General features: G+C 43.4%; 1 protein-coding gene across 6 annotated transcripts in view; it reads left to right on the plus strand.

Moving 5' to 3' along the window:
- The window catches only part of WWP2 (WW domain containing E3 ubiquitin protein ligase 2), a 144,771-nt gene that overhangs the window by 66,059 nt on the left and 63,319 nt on the right, over window positions 1-15,393 (plus strand). For all 6 annotated transcript variants that reach the window (XM_055305425.1, XM_055305419.1, XM_055305424.1 and 3 more), the window contains one exon: window positions 1,270-1,366. In XM_055305425.1, the coding sequence (XP_055161400.1) occupies window positions 1,270-1,366 (97 nt within the window). The remainder of the gene's footprint in view (window positions 1-1,269; window positions 1,367-15,393) is intronic.

Consider the following 15,393-nt stretch of genomic DNA (forward strand, 5'->3'; position numbering starts at 1 on the left):
GAGGTCTGAGATGGGTTGGGTTTCTCCATAATTTTTCTCGTTAAATATGATGTAACTGTGGCAATTTCCAGGCCCCAAACAGGCTTTCTGTAGCTTCAGAGGAGTGAAATTTGAATTCTAATTTAAGGTAGAATTTAAGGCATTTGGGTAGAATCTCAGTGATTGGATGGGCCTTGACTTGAGACTCCTCCCTGGTGGATGGATCTTCGGGTACTTTTAGTGCGTGGAGGAAACCTGCGTTATCCACTCATTCTGCACGTATATCCATAATTGAGCACCTGGTATGTACTAGATCTTGGACCAGGTGCTAGCCAGATGGCAGGGGCAAAATTCATATGGTCTCTTCTCTTGGGAGCCGATGATTTACTTGGCAGGGACAGGGATGATAGACGTGAAACAAGTAAATGCAGAAATAATTATGTAATTGTAATCATGAGAAAAGCTATGAAGGACAAGTATTTGGTGATATGAGATTCTCACCTTTAGGGGGATCTCACTTAAACTGGGGGCCAGGGAAGGTTTCTTGGAGGAAGCTGAGACCCACTGGAGCTGAAGGGTTTAGACAGGCCAAGATGTAGATGTGGGGATGGGGTAGCTGAGCAAGAAGTAGACGGTTGCCCTGGGCAAAGGCCCTGAGGTGGGAGTGGGCTTGGCCTGCAGCAGAAACAGAAGGGGCCGGGGTGGCTGAACTGGGGACAGCAGGCAGGAGAGTGGTGGCAGGTGAGGCTATGAGGGCAGGTTGGCTCAGACCATCATAGCCTTGAAGGCCTTGATGAGGATTTTGGACCTCATCCTCAGAAGCAGAAAGCTGTTGGGGGGTTCTTAGCAGAAGAGTGTCATGATTTGATTTGAATTGAATCTGCTTTGGATTTTTAAAAAGCTTCCTGGTTGCAGTATGGACAGATGCCCCAATTCCTTGCCCCCACTTTGCATGGTCAGCATCTGTTCCGCGTCTCATGTGGCGTGGCTGAAGTTGATTTAACGCACCAGGCAAGTTGCTTATAAGTGCCTTCGACGTTCTTGAAGGTCTTGGAGAAGAGGAGCTGTTTCCCAGGTTTGAGCAGGCGCCTGTGTTCTGGGGCCCCACTCGAATCTCCTCTGGCTCTCCCTATTTTTATTCATACTGGAGGCTGCAGCTGCCTAACTGCCAGCGTCCCATGTGGCGGGTGACTTGGACACATGGAGTGACCTTTGCTTCCGAGCCACGTCTCAAACAAGGATTGAATTCTCAATGTTTCTGTCTTTTCTTGTGATGGATCCCCTGTTTAGGAGCCCAGCCACCTTCGAGAGAATCCAGCGGGACATCTGTTGCTCCAGAGAACCGGCACCAGCCCCCCAGCACAAACTGCTTTGGTGGGAGATCTCGGTAAGACCCACCCCGCCCCCACCCATCCCCCTTGTGGATGAGGAGGAGCAAGGAAGGTGCTCAGAGCTATTGAAAACATGTTGGGAGGTGGCAAGGAACAATTTATGTTAGAAACTGTTGGAAATTTCCAGAGGGCTTATAACTGACTCACTACGTTAGGGAGGTCCAGAGGGGAGTACAGAATTCAGGATTCTCAGAAGGTGCAGGGGTTCCTTGTCAGCAATTGGGACTGGCTAAGCTGGTTATTTGGATAAGAAGGATTGTCAAACAGAACTTGCCTGGTGTTTGATGTTTCAGGGGCAGCAACCACAGTGAGCCTTTTAGGATACACATAGAAATGTTTAAGCAGTGGTTCTTTTTTTTTTTTTTTTAAGATTTTATTTATTTTTTCATGAGAGACACACAGAGAGAGAAGCAGAGACACAGGGAGAGGGAGAAGCAGGCTCCCCATGCAGGAAGCCCCATGCGGAACTCGATCCCGGGACCCCAGGATCACGCTGTGGGCCAAAGGCAGGTGCTAAACCACTGAGCCCCCCAGGCGTCCCATGCAGTGGTTCTTTGTATGTAAGATTTTTCTGTCTGTGCTTTTCTATTTCTGGGGGTGATCCATAATTCCCTTGGAGTATCGATTGAGACTTCCTGCCCTTGGAGTCTGAGTTATATTTTACTTATTTTACCTATCAGGAATGACTTAATTTTATTTATCGACATACCCATCTAACACCTGTGTTAACGGCGCCAACTCATTTCCACCTCACCTGAATTCCCAGGCAGGAGAATAGGTTTAGTTGTATTAAAGAGATGGGGAGGAGGGAGTTGGGGACTTTTAAAAAATTATTTTTTAAATTATTAATCACAGGACACAAAATCTCCAGACATTAAAATTATAGGGGAAAGAGTCATATGAGTATAGTTTGTAAACCGTTATTATCTGTAGAGAGTAGTTGAAAAAAAAACTAGTAAAAATCTTCCCAAACAGGGGTGCTTATGTGGCTCAGTTGGTTAAGCATCTGCTTTTGGCTCAGATGCCTGGGGTGGTGCCCCATGTCAGGCTCTCTGCTCCGTGGGGAGCCTGCTTTTCCCTCTCCCTCTGCCTACTGCTCCCTCATGCTTGTGCTCTCTCTCTCTCTCTCTTTCTGTCAAATAAATAAATAAAATCTTAAAAAAAAATCTTCCCGAACGAGCCCCAGGAAGTGGAAATAATGCTTTGAGAAACACAGTAAGATTTCAGCCAATACCCGCTGCATCTTGAAACATCCCTTTAATGACAGCCGTCAGCTTCTCTGAATTTGGTGGTTTTGAGAGTTTGTAAGGTTTCAGTGCCAGGCAGATATCAGGAGCAAGAGAGGGTTGCGTGTTTGGATCTTTTGTGTGTAGCATCAGTAGAAGCCAAGGTGCCATTTGCCTGTTCTCTTTTCTCCAAGTTTCTGTAGCAGTGTTGCCTCACACCCTGAAGACCATTCACTCTTTTCCTTGATTCACTAGATGAGTTCTAAGTTAGGACAGTCAAGTCCCACAGAGTAAAGACCGATGATATAATTGGCAAATTTTGTGTCAACGGAGGCATGAGGGGCACCCAGAGCTAGAGAAAACAGAATCTCTTTGGTGGAGAAGAAGAACACCTCAGTATTTCACTCTGAGAATGATGCCTTCTTTGCTTTGGCACTAGCAGCTGCCATCTTGGTCTTTTAACTGACTTGGAAAGTTTGTGTCATATGCAACTGATGTCACTTATTTAGGGGCTGGAAGGCAGAGTCTAGCTCTTAATAACTTTGGAATTAAGTTCTTGACCTATTTATCTCTCTCTGAAGTTCTCTGGTTAATAGATCTTGAAATTCACATGTCCCAGTAGCCCTTCCTTGTTGTTTGTGTTAAGGATTGCTATCTTATGAAGCAGCAGCCAGACTTCAAGAGAAAAGTGGGTCTGGGGCATGTGGGTGGCTCAGCGGTTGAGCATCTGCTTTTGGCTCAGGGCGTGATCCTGGGATCCTGGGGTCGAGTCCCACATCGGGCTTCCTGCATGGAGCCTGCTTCTCCCTCTGCCTGTGTCTCTGCCTCTCTCTCTCTCCCTCTCTGTGTGTGTGTCTCTCATGAATAAATAAATAAAATCTTACCAAAAAAAAAAAAAAAAGAAAATTGAGTGTATCTTTGCTCATACCCATGGTAGACATCTGCTGCTACTTAACTGTTGGTGGGCAGAGTGCCTTCCAGTTACTTTGAGCGGTGTGAGAGTCCTTCCTGGTCTGCTTAGCTCCTGTAGCACTTTCCATGCATGGCCTCTGAATTTTCACAGGCCTCTGCCACCTAAGTGTTTATTCTGTGTTCCCATGGAGCCTGCTGCCCTTCAGTAGCACTTTTGAAAGGGTCACCCGAAGACGATGTCTTCTGTGTCCCTGAGAATTCCTTTTCCCCATTGCTGCTGCACTTGAGAAGATCAGTGTGCACAGGCAGGTGGTAGCAGAGTAGTTGTCTGGATAAGAGTACGGGGCTTTAAAAACCAAAAATGTAGATTGAATCCTGGCCTGTCATTTATAGGCCATGTCATGTCAGCCAAGTCACTCTCAGCACCTCAGTTTTTTTCAGAAGCAAAATGGGAATATCACCTGCCTCACAAAGTCATTGTCGGAATTAACTGAGCTGAGCTCTGTCAGTCTGAGGGTCGTGTGTGCTGGGAGTGCTTGGGGATAGTGGCAGTGGGTTCCTTTGCTCTAGAGAGTCTCCATCATACCTCCTTCCTCACTTGCGGACCTGGAAGTGTGGCATGGCTGATGCTTCTGCATCAAGGACTGTAATTAGCAGGGTGATGAATCAAGCCTTTAGGATTCAAGGACAATCCTCTGCTGTCCTAGGTTTCCTGGGGTAGAGAGGATGGGCTTCCTCCTGCTGCCTCCTAGACTAAATATTTAGCTTTTGCTGTCTGATGGGTAGGTTTTTCTTGGACTTGGGTGCTACTCACCATGATCAAAGATGCTTTGAGATGTCCACAAAGGTGAAGACTGTGGGAGCATCTGGGTGGCTCATTGGTTGAGTATCTGCCTTTGGCTCAGGTCATAATCCTGGGGTATGGAGTTCGAGTCCTGCATCAGGCTCTCTGTGAGGAGCCTGCTTCTCCCTCTATGTTTCTACCTCTTTCTCTATGTCTCTCATGAATAAATAAATAAAATCTTTTTTTTTTAAAGGTGAAGATAGAGATGTCAAACAGCCTTTTCCTCTCCTTTCCCCTGCTTTATTAAGCTATCAAAGTGGAACCATGTAAGGGTTTGATTTAGGGGTTCATCTACCCAAGGTCATCCAGTAAAGGGACCATTTGCTTGCAGAATAAGACCTCCAAGCTCTATTTTTTTAATAATTTTTTTTAATTTTTATTTATTTATGATAGTCACAGAGAGAGAGAGAGAGAGAGAGAGAGAGAGAGGCAGAGACACAGGCAGAGGGAGAAGCAGACTCCATGCACCGGGAGCCCGACGTGGGATTCGATCCCGGGTCTCCAGGATCGCGCCCTGGGCCAAAGGCAGGCGCCAAATCGCTGCGCCACCCAGGGATCCCCTCCAAGCTCTATTTTTCAGTGGGATCTTACCCACTCTTTAAGAATAATTGGGTGAAACATCCCTAGGTATTTTATCATGTGGCATAAATTGATTTGTAGATACACCAGATCAGTAGGCAGTCATGGGTCTGGTTGAGTAAAACAAATATAAATTGTTGTATAGTCTTACAATGAAATACCATCCCATAGTAAAAAATGAGTGAAAGATCATTGCATCCATGTGGTGGAATCTCAGAGATAGAATGTTGAACAAGAGAAACAGGTCACAGGAAAAAAAATACAGTATGATGTCATTTATATAGACTTAAAACCGAGAACAGCGATGGTATTAGGTTGGAGAGACTGTTGTTTGCTATTGAGGCAGATGTTAGAATTTAGGATTTCTTCAGACTCTATAACCACCACTGATTTCTCTTCTGCTCAGTTTATTTCTGTAACAGTAGCCAGGGATTCTAAGTCAGTGCTCCACACTGGCTCCTAGGTCGTGCTCCTGTCACTTCGAAATCTCAGCCTTGAGAATTTAGTTTGGGAGTTGGGGGAATGGGTTCCAGATGAAAGGCGGTCACTGCCAGACAATGTGTCCAAAACTGGTCTTGGTGGCCTGAGAGGGCTGACCTAACACAATTTGGCATTTGATTGGTGCGGGGAGGGGGGGCAATTACGTGGCATACCCAGGATTCTGTGAGTGTGCCATCCTGCCCTGTGTCCTCAGCCAATGTTCCTTATTCCAGCGCAGCAGTGGAGAGTGCCTGGTGCATTATGGAGCCCCCTGGGAGGGTGTGTGCTAGTTGGCATGGGGAGTACTTACCACACCCTTTAATAATCCCCCAGCGTTTATTTTATTTTGCTGGAATGAGGGCTGGCTTTGGGAACTGTGCCTGAGTCAATTCAGGTTTTAAAGATCTGATATGTGCCTGGGACTGTGCACACATTGCACATGGCTTGCCAGAAGCATGGTCTTGACTTTGCATGGCGAGTTCCCAGGCTTCGTGGTACAGGAGACCTGTATGCAACAGGCAAAAATATGAGTGTTATGGGACATTCAGAGAGAGATCTGCTTGTGGAGGGAAAGACCCAGGGGAAAGTGGAGGGGGACTTTGCAGAGACTGTTGTCCCTTGTCCAAGGGTTCAGTACAGTATCTGAGGGACTGACTAGTTGACAGAGCCAACAGTGAACGAGAGAAGCCACCAGTGGGGCATCCGAGGTGGGAAAGGACCCAGCAGACGGATCCACCCTGGTACTGGCAGCTGTCTTTAGAGTTACTGTTGGGTGAGAAATGGGTGTGAAATTCGAGACTGGAGAGTAGAAAGTCAGGATGTTTGAGTCCCTCTGTACTTTGCTGATGCTCTATCACTTGTGAATTTTTTCCCTCCCTGGTGATTCTAATCAAATCGGGGCATTAAGGGTGAAATCAGCTTGCCCCTGAAACCCACAGGGCTGTCTCCTCCAAGCACAGCTTGAGATTCCTTCTGACTTGACTACCTCACTGCTCAGTCAAGAATCTCAGTAGATTTTCCACAGTTATATAGGGACATAGGGAGACAAAAAGGGAAGAATGCATTGAATTTTTTCATGAACAGATCTGAAGCCTGAAAAATCTTATTGAAGAAGCTATAAGGAGCTAAAGCAGTTAATTTTCCTTTGTTGTGTGTGTACATCTTTGTTTTGTGTGAGAGTGTATGTGGCTGTGCACAGATATATGTGCCTCTGTGTGTTTGGTGTGCAGGGAGGGAGGCCTGCACTTTGCCCACGTCCATTGTCAGCTACGAGTACTGGCCAGCGCTGATCAGACCCTGCCTTTTAACATGTTCCCCTGTGCTTCTTTCACATGTAAAAGTTTCAGAACCTCTTATGATAGAGTTTTCATCCACCCTCCTTTCCTCTTTCCTTTTTGTCTTGCTTTGATGAAAACATGAAATTTATTGATTCCCTTGCCTTGGCATTAATGACCTCTGAAGATTTAAAAGAGTTACCGTCTCGGGGACTTACAAAGCCCCAAGGTCTCTGGTGAGCTCTAAATAGCTCATCAGCTGTGTCTGAGACAGCCTAGCCCAGAAAGGAAAGAAAAATAAACTCAGCCGGGCGTGAGCCTGCTGGGAACACTGCTGGGAGCCCTGGGAGGGCCAGGAGGGTTTGGGAAGCAAAGCTAATGGGGACAGAGGGATGGACAGGAGGGGAGTTGAGCCTTTGGGCCCTGGGCCATTTTCTCAGTCATTGTTGGCTGCTGCTACCTCTCCTTCAGTTGAGATGACTAAAGGCTACTTGACTTGAAACTGTAGTTATTTAGAGATGTCACCCTGTCACCATGAAATGCAACTGAACACCTTTACGGTTTTCATTCAGGCTCAACAGCTTTTACTTCACATCTGGGTATAGCCTCAGGATTTCTGAGGAAGTGAAAGGAGTAAGAAGAGAAATAAGTGTAATTCATTTATTCTTTTAGGAATAACTAAGACACGGTCCCTGCTTACAAGGGATTCTTTTCTGGGTGGTTGGTTTATATGGAAGAGGATTGAGGCTGTAGACAGGGGACTCACTGTGTTGTTAAAGGAAGGCATCAGAAAGTAATCATGGAGGTTAATTACACATTCATTTATACGTTAACTTACTCATTTTGCATCAATTAAAATTCTGCACTCTACGTTATTACACACTTATCTATCCAGGTCTGTGTATTTTATAGGTAGTTACTGTGCTTAGAAATCCAAGATTATCAATTGCAAACACAAATTAGAACTAATGACAAATTTCGGTAAGGTGGGCAGACAAGATAAACAAAATCAGTGCTTTTTTTTTTTTTTAAACACACCAGCACAGAACAGCATACTAGCATAATCAGTTAGAAAACATAATGAAAAACATAATATTCTTGGCTGCAGTAAAAACAAATTTATAAGAACTACCTGAAGAATACTGAAAAGATGTGTAAAAGACCTGAGTAAATAGACTATGTTCTTGGATAGGTGTTTATAAAGTCCATTTCTTCCAAATTAATTAACAAATCAAGTATAATTCCAATAAAATTTGCAAAATATTAAAAAAAAAGCAGTTCTTCTCTGTGAGCCTAGAAAAGTGTGGTGTGTGCCAGAGAAAGCTGGTTGTGAACTTTTCATGAACTAGGAGAAGGTTAAGACAGATATCTGCAATTGAAAGCAATTTTCTTTCCACAGACAAGAACGCCAGATTCTGAGGTAGGCTATGGTAAGCAAGAGATAGAAAGCCCTGATCCCCATGATCACGGACTGGCATCTAATAGGAGTCGGACACAAAAGTGATAGTGTAGTGTGGGGGACCCTGTGGTGGTGGTGAGTTCACTTGCAAGATCGTGGGAAGTGTACCTGAATTCACGTGGGGAATTTGGGGAAGACCTCCCACGTGTGAACTGTACTTTGGGGGATCCCTGGGTGGCGCAGCGGTTTGGCGCCTGCCTTTGGCCCGGGGCGCGATCCTGGAGACCCGGGATCGAATCCCATATCGGGCTCCCGGTGCATGGAGCCTGCTTCTCCCTCTGCCTGTGTCTCTGCCTCTCTCTCTCTCTGTGACTATCATAAAATAAAAATAAAATTAAAAAAAAAAAAAAGAACTGTACTTTGGAAGGAGATTGCAGACCAGTGGCATCAGGGTAAGGGAAGTCCCTCCAGGAAGAGAGTACAGCGTGGGCAAAGGCAAGACAGAGTAAAGAGAACCTAGCATATTTGAGGAAATATTAGTCATTTGCTAATGTCGAAATGTAAGATATTTGGGGTGATGGTTCTAGCAAACTCTGGTTCACAGGCCAAATCCAGGATGCCACTTGTTTGTTTGTTTTTTTAAGAGCAGTGCTTAGGGTGACTGCAAAATTAAGCAGAAGGTACAGAGATTTTCCACAAACCTCTGTGCCCACGTGCACACAGTCTCCCCTACTATTAGCATCACGTACTAGCACAGCACATTTGTTAAACAGTTGATGAACCTACGTTGGTTGATGCATCCTTATCCCCTAGAGTCCATAGTTTGCATTACAGTTCACTCTCCGTGTCATTCATTCTAAGGGTTTTGATGAATTTATTTATTTTTTTTGTTTTGATGAATTTATAGTGACACTTATCCACCATTATAGTGCGTGTAGCTTAGTTTCACTGCCCTAAAAATCCCCTGTGCTCTACCTGTTTATCCTTCCCTCCCCCTTAGCTCCCACAACCTTTATAGTCTCCAAAACAACTGCCTTTTCTAGAATGTCCTGTAATTGGAATTGTAAAGCATGTAGCTCAGCTTCGCTTCCTTCACTTAGTAATATGCATTTAGGCCTCCTCCGTGTCCGTTGATGGCTTGAGAGCTCATTTCTCTTTAGCACTGAGTAATATTCCATTGGGTGTTCCACGGTTTATTCATCCATTCACCTGCTGAAGGACAGGTTTGATTCCTACCACATTTTGACAGCCATGAAGAAGGCTGCTGTAAACATCTGTGTGCAGGGTTTTTTGTGGACATGTTTTCAACTCCTTCAGGTAAATACCAAAGAGTGTGCTTGCTGGAGCATATGGTAAGAATATGTTTAGTTTTGTAAGAAACTGCCAGGCTGTCTTCTAAAGTGGCTGTGCCATTTTGCGCTCCCACCAGCAATGAATGAGAGCTCCTGTTTTTTCATATTCTCAATAGCATGTGATGTTGTCAGTGTTCTAGATTTTGGCATTCTAATAGCCTTTTTTTTTTTTTTTTTTGAAATGAGAGTGAAGATGTGGACAAAGCAACCACAGTCAACTCTCTAGCTCTTTTTTTTTTTTTTAAAGATTTTAAAATTTATTTACTCATGAGAGATGAGAGAGAGAGAGAGAGAGGCAGAGAGAGAGAGAGAGAGAGAGAGACAGAGACAGAGACACAGGCAGAGGGAGAAGCAGGCTCCATGCAGGGAGCCCGACGTGGGACTCGATCCCCGGTCTCCAGTATCAGGCCCTGGGCTGAAGGCGGTGCTAAACTGCTGAGACACCCGGGCTACCCTCTGATAGCTTTGTAGTAGTATCTCATTGCTGTTTTAATTTGTGTTTTCCTGATGACATATGATGTGGAACATCTTTTTTTTATTCTTTTTTCAGTTTTTATTTAAATTCTAGTTAGTTAACATATACAGTAAAATAGGTTTCACTTGTAGAATTTACTGATTCATTAGTTACATACAACACCCAGAGCTGATCACAACAAGTTCCCTCCTTAATGTCCATCAACCCTCAGGTTATTCTTTTTTTTTTTTTTTGAGATTTATTTATTTATTCATGAGAGACAGAGAGAGAGAGAGGGAGGGAGGGAGGGAGAGAGGGGCAGAGACACAGGCAGAGGGAGAAGCAGGCTCCATGCAGGGAGCTCGATGTGGGACTCAATCCTGGGACTCCAGGGTCATGCCCTGAGCCAAAGGCAGACATTCAACTGCTGAGCCACCTAGGCATCCCAGCTGTTTTATTTCTTAAATTTCACATGAGTGAAATCATATGGTATTTGTGTTTCTCTGCTTTATTTTTTTTTCTCTGCTTTATTTTGCTTAGCATAATATACTCTGTCTCCATCTGTCTCATTTCACGTGGCTAGATTTCATTCTGTTTGATGGCCGAGTAATATTCCAATATAAATATATACATGTTTGTATCTTTATACATATTTATAGTTATGTACACCCCCCCCCATATCTTCTTTATCCATTAATTAGTCTATAGACATTTGGACTCTCTTCGTAGATTTCCAATAATTAGTCTATGGACATTTGGACTATCTCCGTAGATTTGGTTATTGTTGGTAATGTTGCTATAAACATCAGGGTGCATATGCCTCTTTAAATCTGTATTTTTGTATCCTTTGGGTAAATACCTAGTAGTACAATTGCTGGGTTGTAAGGTAGTTCTATTTGTAACTTTTGGAGGAAATTGCATACTGTTCTCCAGAGTGGCTACACCAGTTGTATTCCCACCAACAGTGCAAAAGCGTTCCCCTTTCATGGAGTATCTTTTCATAGGCTTGTCACCTGTGTATCTTCTTTGGTGAGATGCCTGTTCAGGTCTTTGGCTTATTTTTCACTTGGGTGGTTTCTTTTCCAATTATTGAGTTTTAAGAGTTCTTCATATATTTTGGATAACAGTTCTTTATCAGCTGTGTCTTTTGCAAGTATTTTCTTCTTTTGCAAGTCTGTGGCTTGTCTTAATTCTCTTGACCACCTGCTTTTTTAAAATAATATTTTGTTTGAATATAGCTATGCTTATATATTTACATATTGTCTGTGGCTGCTTTTATGCTACAGTGGCAGAGGTAAGTAGTTGTGACAGACATTGGATGGTCTACAAAGCCTGAAAATAGAGGGCTCTTTGGCCCTTTGTAAACAGTTTGTTGATCCCTGCTAGGGGAGATGGTAAGAAGGCAAGACCAGTTCATAAAGGGTCATTATGCTTTACTGTGAAGTTTAGATTTTATTCTTTGGAAGTAGCAAACCACTGAGTTTTGAGCCACTCTAGGTATTTTGAGCAGAAAGGGATTTAATGTGAGGAATAGGGTGTTTACTGAAGTCGTTATATGGGCTGGAGGGAAGTGTGACCTTTCTCATCCTTAGTTTCAAGGTCCCAGCTTTGCATCTGTAATCCAGATGTCAGGAAACTACTATTGCCCCTGTAGCTGCCTCACACACAGGAAGCTGGTGTCTAAGCAGTGAAGAATGGAGTCCACCAGAGCCCCTGCCAGCCATCAGCACCACAAGAGGAACCGTCTCTGCTTTCTTTCTGCTTTCCATATCTCCTGCAAGAGCTTCTCATTGGTATAATCTGCATCACTTCCAGAACTTAGCTGCAAGGGAATCTGAGAGTCTTCTAGCCCCTGAGTGAGTGGAGAGAAAGGGAGAGACATGTGGAACAGAAGACGGCAGGAATGTCTGCCACAGTGGAGGTTGAGATAAGAACCAGGGACTGAAAGGATGATGGTTGTAGGAACTGGCCTTGAACAGTGGCAGAGTGGAGAGAAGTTAAGAGAAATACCTAGAAATACCTAGGAGGTGTAATCACTGAGCAGGACTGGATGATTGGCTGATGAAATAGTGAAGGATGAGTGAGAATAGAGAGGGCTCAGCATTTTGTGATGTAATTCATGGAAATAAGAAATGCAGGAGGGGAGGAGCTTATGAGGCTGTTATTTTAAAATGGCATCCTTTGTAATAGATGGGATTGGCGTGAGCAGCCCATGTGGCTGTGGGGCAGTCACACTCTGAAAGTATATCCACAGGGAGAGGAATGAAAACCAAACTTTAAGAGATACAGGGCAAAACAAAATGTATTTGTGACATTGAATGATGGGGCCATTATAAGGGTCACCACAAGGAGGGCACAGTGGTGATGTTTCTACTTTAATCAGATCTGTATCTGGATTCTGGGATTTCTCAGTTCTAGAAAATTGTAGTTGAAAGGGAAAGGACTTACAGAGACACAAATAAAAAGAGTATGGGTCTTGGAGAAATCACTTTTTAGTTATGGGAGCTTCGGCAGCTTGAGTCTGTGGTGATTAAAGAGCAGAACAGAACTGATGGCAGATGCTTTGGACAGATGGGGATAGCAGGGAAAGGGGTTGCTTATGCCAGCTTGTGGCGTAGTGTGGTGTGATGAGGTTAGGGTTTTCCTTTCAGATTCTATTGGCACCCGACGCTTTATGAAAGCTCCGGGTTCTGTGGAGGTGGAGATTTGGGGTTTAGTTTGGTGACTGTCTTTACAATGGTGCACTCAGTAGTCTTGATAGAATGACTCCTTTCAAACACTGAAACAATTGTGCATGTAAGTTTTGTATTAGATGAAAATAGTTCCAGAACTGAAGTACAGAATTTATATAGCATTATGCTTCATGTATCACAGTGTTTTGAAGTTATTATGTACCCTTAACTTTTTAAAAATATAGTGAAGATATTGGTCTCAATGTTCTTTGGGCTTCCCTTCCTTATTTCCCCTTGTGTATTAGTTCACTTCATTCTGGCATCTGGTTCTCTCATCCTGCCAAGATTATAGCCACAAAGGCCCACCTGACTTATCTGCAGGTTTAACCGGCTGGCCATGAGGATATCTGGGAGGAAGAACATTTGGGCCAGAGGAATGGCTTCTGCCAAGGCCTTTAGAGTTGGAGGAAGGGTAGTGAAGCTAGTTGGACTGGTGTGGAGGGAGTGGTGGGAAAATAGGAGATGAGGGCAGCAATAGGTGGGGCTGGATTGTGTCCATGAACTTAAGCTTTATGCATTGCAAGATTATTTTATTGGATCCATGCTATTAATTTGAAATATGGTTTATGTGCAAATTGAACTTTATATCCTTATCTCACAATCCTCTTTTTTTAGTGCTTTTTCTCTGAAAATTGATTTGGTCTGAACGATGACAAGGAACAACCTACAACAATGTAGATGACACTCAAAAGCATTATGCTAAGTGCAAGAAGCCAGACACAAAAGGCTACATTGTGTATGAATCCATTTATATAACATTCTGGAAGAGGCAAAATTATAGGGATAGAAATCCAATCAGCAGTTTCTAGGAATCGATGGGGTGGGTGGTGGGATTAACTTTAAAAGGGCACCAGAAATGTTTGGGGGTGATAGAAATGCTCTGTGTCTTGATTGTGGTGGTTGTTACATGATTGTATACATTTGTTAAAACTCGTTAGACTGTACCCTTAAAAAGGGTAAATTTTACTCTATGTAAATTATACCTTATTTGTAAAAATCATTTAAAAAAGTCTGTTGGTTTGACATTAGCATAGCTTTCCCAGCTTCCTTTTGTTTGGTATTTGCTTGGCATATTTTCCTCCCACCCATTTAGTTTCAACTTTTTTGCTCTTTGTATTTTGGGTAGGGTTGCTTGCAGTGTCATTTAACTGAATTTTTATTTTTATATTTTTCATTTTCTTTAAAGATTTTTATTTATTCGTAAGAGAGAGAAGCAGAGACACAGGCAGAGGGATAAGCAGGTCCATGCAGGGAGCCCAATGTGGGACTCAATCCCAGGACCCCAGGATCATGCCCTGGGCTGAAGGCAGGCACTCAACCACTGAGCCACCCAGACATCCCAAGAGTCAGACACTTAGCTGACTGAGCTACGCAGGCACCCCATAGGGTTTGTTCTTTTTTTTTTTTTTAAAGATTTTATTGATTTATTCATGAGAGATAGATAGAGGCAGAGACACAGGTAAGGGAGAAGCAGGCTCCATGCAGGGAGCCTGATGTGGGACTCGATCCCAGGACCCCAGGATCACGCCCTGAGCCAAAGGCAGACGTCCAACCACTGAGCCACCCAGAGATCCCTTAACTAAAATTTTAAAACACCAGCATGATAGCATCTGTTTTGAAACTGCCACAGGCCATTTATGTGTCTTTGATTCTTGATATCCTAGGAGTTGTTTTCACCATCCTCTTGACTTTTCAGTTTCTGTCTGTCCTGCCTTCTTTGTTTTGTTTCGTATCTATAGGCTGACTTTGCACTTTAAGCCTGTGTTTGCTGTGCCTTTTCTTGGTCTTGATGAATTGAAGTCATCTTAGACTCGCTGTTTATTTGACAATGGACTGTGAAATTCTGCATCCAGCAGTGTAAAGAGAATGGGAACTTATTCACTTGGTCCCTGTCTGAAGATTTTGTTTGGCTTTACTTTTTAGTGCATCTAATGTGTTGTTTTTTTTTTTTTTTAATGTGTTGAGTTTACTTTGTGTAGATAAATAGCGTTTGAAAGTATAGCATTTTAGTGGCAACATGACAAAAAATTAAAAAGATGAGATTAGTGAAAACCTAGGGTGGGATGTAGTGCAAATAATTACTTTATGAAGGAGGAGGAGAAAGTAAGACCAGATTTGTTTGTTGTTTTTGTTCTTTTTTTTTCTTTTTTCAAATTTTTACCTTTAAAAAGTTTTAAAAATGTTTTAAGTCCTATTACTCAGTTTTGCTTTACGCTTAGAAAAGAATGAACTGCAGGCTATTGAGGAGTAACTTCTTCCATCTACTTCTTTTTGGAAGGGGAGAGGGTGCAGGAGGAGTGGCGCCAGATTTGCAGCCAAATACCATGTTAAAGGCATCTGTGCATTATTTATCTTTCTGTCCTTAGTGGAGCCTAGAATAGTGCCTTGCTGCACGTAGCAGCAGCTCAATAAATATTTGTTGAGTTGAAAGAGTCTTGTGTTCTTGGTCCTTATTTGCCAAAACTTCGGGGTGGGTCTTGCTACTAGTTTACATTCCTTGGCGCCACGACTCCTGAGAAGTGATGATTTCAGGGGCCCAGGGTGTAGGGGAGACTTTTTATCAGGACTGCTCTTGTGCCAAGAGCATGGTGGGTTCCCACTGCCCGCTCAGTCTCTCCTGTTCTGTCTGTTTTTTCTTCATGACCGATATTCCCATATTGGGCCCTTTGCGTGGAGTTTTCTTTTCAAATCCTTGCAACTTTTAAGGTTGACATTGCAATCAGACATAAGTTGACACATAAATATGTCTTTTTTGGGGAAAAGAATGTATA

This window comes from Nyctereutes procyonoides, unplaced genomic scaffold (assembly GCF_905146905.1).
Source record: "Nyctereutes procyonoides isolate TBG_1078 unplaced genomic scaffold, NYPRO_anot_genome, whole genome shotgun sequence".
Lineage (NCBI taxonomy): Eukaryota > Metazoa > Chordata > Mammalia > Carnivora > Canidae > Nyctereutes > Nyctereutes procyonoides.